Here is a 4,215-nt window from a genome sequence, read left to right on the forward strand (position 1 = left end):
CAATTAAAAACATTTTATTTAGGCCTATCCATGGCCTTCAAAAAGTTGACGACTCTACATGTTTCGATGTTTTTAATTGTGTACCAGTTTAACGTTGAATATTATTTATGATTTTAACTTTATACGCAAGTGCCAAAATACTATAATTACTCTAAAAATAGATTAATCGCAGAACAAATAACTTACTGAACAACTGATTTAACAAGGTGACGTTTTTGATTTCTTAAATAACAGATATTTGATGTATTTGAGCCAGTTTTTCTTATGATACATAATATAACACAATTCATACCGTGCACTACTTAATTAAGGATAAAATATGTCAAAAAATATTTTAAATAACTTCAGAATTATTTCCACTGACTGTAAATAAGAACATAATTCTAAGGTAGAATTCGGCATTTTCAACCCAATACGACACAACGGCTAAACGACCAAGTCGGAGACTCCAAGGTTTGGGCACAGTAGTTCCTAATTTATAATTCTTGACTAGAGAGAAGAAGACCAGTCAGAAGCACTCGCCGCATATACGGCTACTCCTAACTGAAGGACGTAAGTGACTATCACTCTTCTAACGCTATCACAGCTGAAAATGCGTAGCTTGCTTAATGGCATATCGCGGGCTTAAACCTTGGATCTTCCAATTCGTAATCTGGCACGTTATTTACTATGCTACATCAGCCTCCAGTACAGTACATAGTATAAACTAATGTATGAAATTAAACATATTAAATACTGTTATCGTTAATGTAATAAGATAATGTGCACATACTTAATAGTTATTTCAGGATATACAGCAAATGTGGGATTCGCAGGCGTGACTGTTATAATTACCCAACCGTTTTACTAAGATACCTAAAAATCATACATAAATATTGTGTTAAAGTCACTTAATGACTTATCCAAACTCATAAATATTGTGTTCAAGTCACTTAATGACTTATCCAAACACATAAATATTGTGTTAAAGTCACTTAATGACTTATCCAAACACATAAGTTTGGATAAGTCATTAAGTGACTTTAACACAATAGTCACGGATGTCTTACTTCTCTCTTACTTCAAATCGATTCTGACTCTTGTTTTTTATTGAAATTGTCATAATATTCGACAACCGAAAGGACCCAGCACTGTTGCTGATTTGATGGGAATTTAGTGATCGTTTTCGAAGGTGAAAAAATCCGTAGATCAAAGGATTCACCATGGCTGTGGAACTGCCAAAAAAGAAAATCCCCACTTTTAGTTCATTGCTCAATACTTCATCTGGTTTAATGAAGATTAAGATCACCATCATCATGTAGTAGGGAATCCAGAAGACGATGAATGTCAAAACAATGACAACTGTTATTTGTAAAGCCTTCATCTTGGCCTTACGTATAACGTTGCTGCGAACGTTATCCATCACAGAACCAGCACCAGTTTCTGTGAATATAGCTTCTTTTCCTGAAAATACACGAATAAAATATATTCTGCATTTAAAAATGAAAAATATCATACAAGACACAATGATGTTATTTTAGATAAAGAACTAGAGAAAATGCTCTTTGCCATATGCCTTTTTACACTGATTAAAATGTATATTTGCCATAACGTAGCTCTAGTGATTATTGAGTGAGAACTGGATTCTGATATGGACTTAGGAAGGAATACTAAAATAATTGACAGCAAACTAGAAGTAGCAGGCAATAGTAAAAATATAAAATGTATGCTTTTATTTCTTTGTTTGTTGTAAAGCACAAAGCTATATAATAAGCTATCTGTATTGTGACCATCATGGGGATTGGAGCCCGGTTTTTAGCATTGTCAAACTTATCACTGAGACACTGGGGACAAAACGTATGGTAGATTAAAATCAGAAATGTCGAGCTGGCGGATCATGGACTAAAAGTTATCAATTTAATATGTCTAGGAGAGATGGATGTTGATACACATTTATCAAAAGACAGAAATATTTTTGAAATACTGGATAACAACATGATAAATGGACATTGTAAAGCACTAAAGCCTTACTGGATAACAACATGATAAATGGACATTGTGAAGCACTAAAGTCTTACTGGATAACAACATGATAAATGGACATTGTAAAGCACTAAAGCCTTACTGGATAACAACATGATAAATGGACACTGTGAAGCACTAAAGTCTTACTGGATAACAACATGATAAATGGACACTGTGAAGCACTAAAGTCTTACTGGATAACAACATGATAAATGGACATTGTGAAGCACTAAAGTCTTACTGGATAACAACATGATAAATGGACACTGTGAAGCACTAAAGTCTTACTGGATAACAACATGATAAATGGACATTGTGAAGCACTAAAGTCTTACTGACAAATATTTTTTAGGTGAGACAAGAAGAGATACTGCATCATACATGTCTTAAAAAGACACCTTTAGTAAGAATACCGTTACCATGATATTACTATGAATACCCATGAACATAGTAGATTCGCTACCTGTGACACGAAAGGCAATGATTACAAACTGGTAATAAATATATATATATATATTAATTTTGAAAGAAACATAAGCTATTGCGTATTATATTTTTTGACTAATGTAGTTTAATATGTAATTGTTTAGTTCAGTGACTGATGTAAGTAATACAATAAGAGTTATGAGAGTAAAGCTATGGTTGATCTTCCTTGACTTCTTATTGTATGTAATACACCAAGAAAAAAATACTAGTTATGAGAGTAAAGCTATGGTTGATCTTCCTTGACTTCTTATTGTATGTAATACACCAAGAAAAAAATACTAGTTATGAGAGTAAAGCTATGGTTGATCTTCCTTGACTTCTTATTGTATTCAAATTACCATTTCAGTGGAAATTTATGACAACTGGGAAGAATATTTATTTTATATATCAATGGTCAACTGGACCATGACATAAAAAATCCTGTAGAACAAATTTTTTCTAGCTGTTCTGTTTAGAAAAATACCAGGATGGCCTGATAAGAAGTTTGGGATGATTAGAGAGAAATTGTCGCAGTTCAGCACGTCATGTCTCACAAACGATATGACATAGGAAGGTGACATTAAACACGTTACAACAAAAACACTACTACTCATACAATTTCCAATAAAAACAAGTTTTTACAGAAGTTGCTATACTTTTGTTATACGTAGTATGTTCGTGCCCAAAATTATTATTACGTTCACCTACATATATAAATTATACACACATATATATATATAAACCCAAACACGCATACTTACATAGAAATACATAACATATTTTTTTTCAAATAATCATTTATTACTAGGTATAATGTAAATTATAACTGGTGAATTATTTATTTTAGTTAAAGGTACGTGAGCAACCCCAGTGAAGTGATTAAACTATTAAGATCTTATTCAACGACCCCCATTTTCCAGTATTTTACGCTTATCTATGTAACGGATACTATCCCCCTCTTCCCTCACGTCTCCAAACGCTTAAAACTGCAAGGAATCCTTTCAAATATATTCCAAATGCCTCAAAAGAACAATATTTTTTTAGCCTTCCATCCGTGGCTTTATGGGAGTTTAGTTATTTAGATAACACACACCTAAAAAAATAACAATATCTAATTAAAGTAATGTACAACTTGGCAGTACCTAAAATTATTTGTTTTACAGATCATACATCGTAATATTTCGTTTTAATGAGAGAAACAGTATTGTCGTCAGTCTTTTACTTACTGGATATAGTGCAGAACGTTCCTATGTAAAGACCAATTAAAGCCATCAAGGGGATCACGAACATGATCAACAGCGTTGAGATAGTGTAAGCCTTCTCCTGCCAGTCAGCGGTGTAGGATCCGTAGGTGACGCACTGGTAAAACTCTTCCACGAATGGTCCTTTTCGCACACGAAATATGATGGCCTCAAAAGAAAATTAAAATAATAATCAGAAATATGTAAGTTCGGCAGACCACAGTCTGACAAAAAATGGTTTAATTTTCTGTTTTATTATGCTTCTGCTTCTATATATTCTGTAACATTTTTTTGTATAGATAGAATTATGGTATCATTAAAATATTTCTCGTTTTTTTCTTTCCCTGTTTTTCTCTTTCTGTGTTCTTGTAATATTTTTATAACCTTAGTAACATCTCATCTTGCATTTTCAACAATGCTTTGATACATTTGATTTTATACATACAACTCTCGTTATTTTTAGTAATACGGGTCGCCACATGGAGCGGCTAATTGGCATATACAT

At 32.7% G+C, this 4,215-nt stretch overlaps 1 protein-coding gene across 1 annotated transcript; it reads right to left on the reverse strand.

Moving 5' to 3' along the window:
* Positions 1 to 1,045: 1,045 nt before the first annotated feature.
* LOC106459798 (gonadotropin-releasing hormone II receptor-like) lies at positions 1,046 to 3,759 on the reverse strand. Its single transcript, XM_022386340.1, has 2 exons — positions 3,696 to 3,759; positions 1,046 to 1,443 (listed from the first exon to the last, which is right to left on the reverse strand). Exons 1-2 carry the CDS (start codon positions 3,757 to 3,759, stop codon positions 1,046 to 1,048), a joined length of 462 nt encoding a protein of 153 aa, XP_022242048.1.
* Between the last annotated feature and the right edge of the window lie 456 nt (positions 3,760 to 4,215).

Source organism: Limulus polyphemus, unplaced genomic scaffold (assembly GCF_000517525.1).
Source record: "Limulus polyphemus unplaced genomic scaffold, Limulus_polyphemus-2.1.2 Scaffold662, whole genome shotgun sequence".
Taxonomy (NCBI): domain Eukaryota; kingdom Metazoa; phylum Arthropoda; class Merostomata; order Xiphosura; family Limulidae; genus Limulus; species Limulus polyphemus.

What these genes read in the sequence shown, in the direction of transcription:
- LOC106459798 (XM_022386340.1), bottom strand. Translation starts at nt 3,759, where the DNA reads ATGTTCGTGATCCCCTTGATGGCTTTAATTGGTCTTTACATAGGAACG. An exon ending in AACGTTCTGCACTATATCCA is followed by an intron (nt 1,444 to 3,695) that starts GTAAGTAAAAGA and finishes GTGTATTTTCAG; the next exon opens with GAAAAGAAGCTATATTCACA.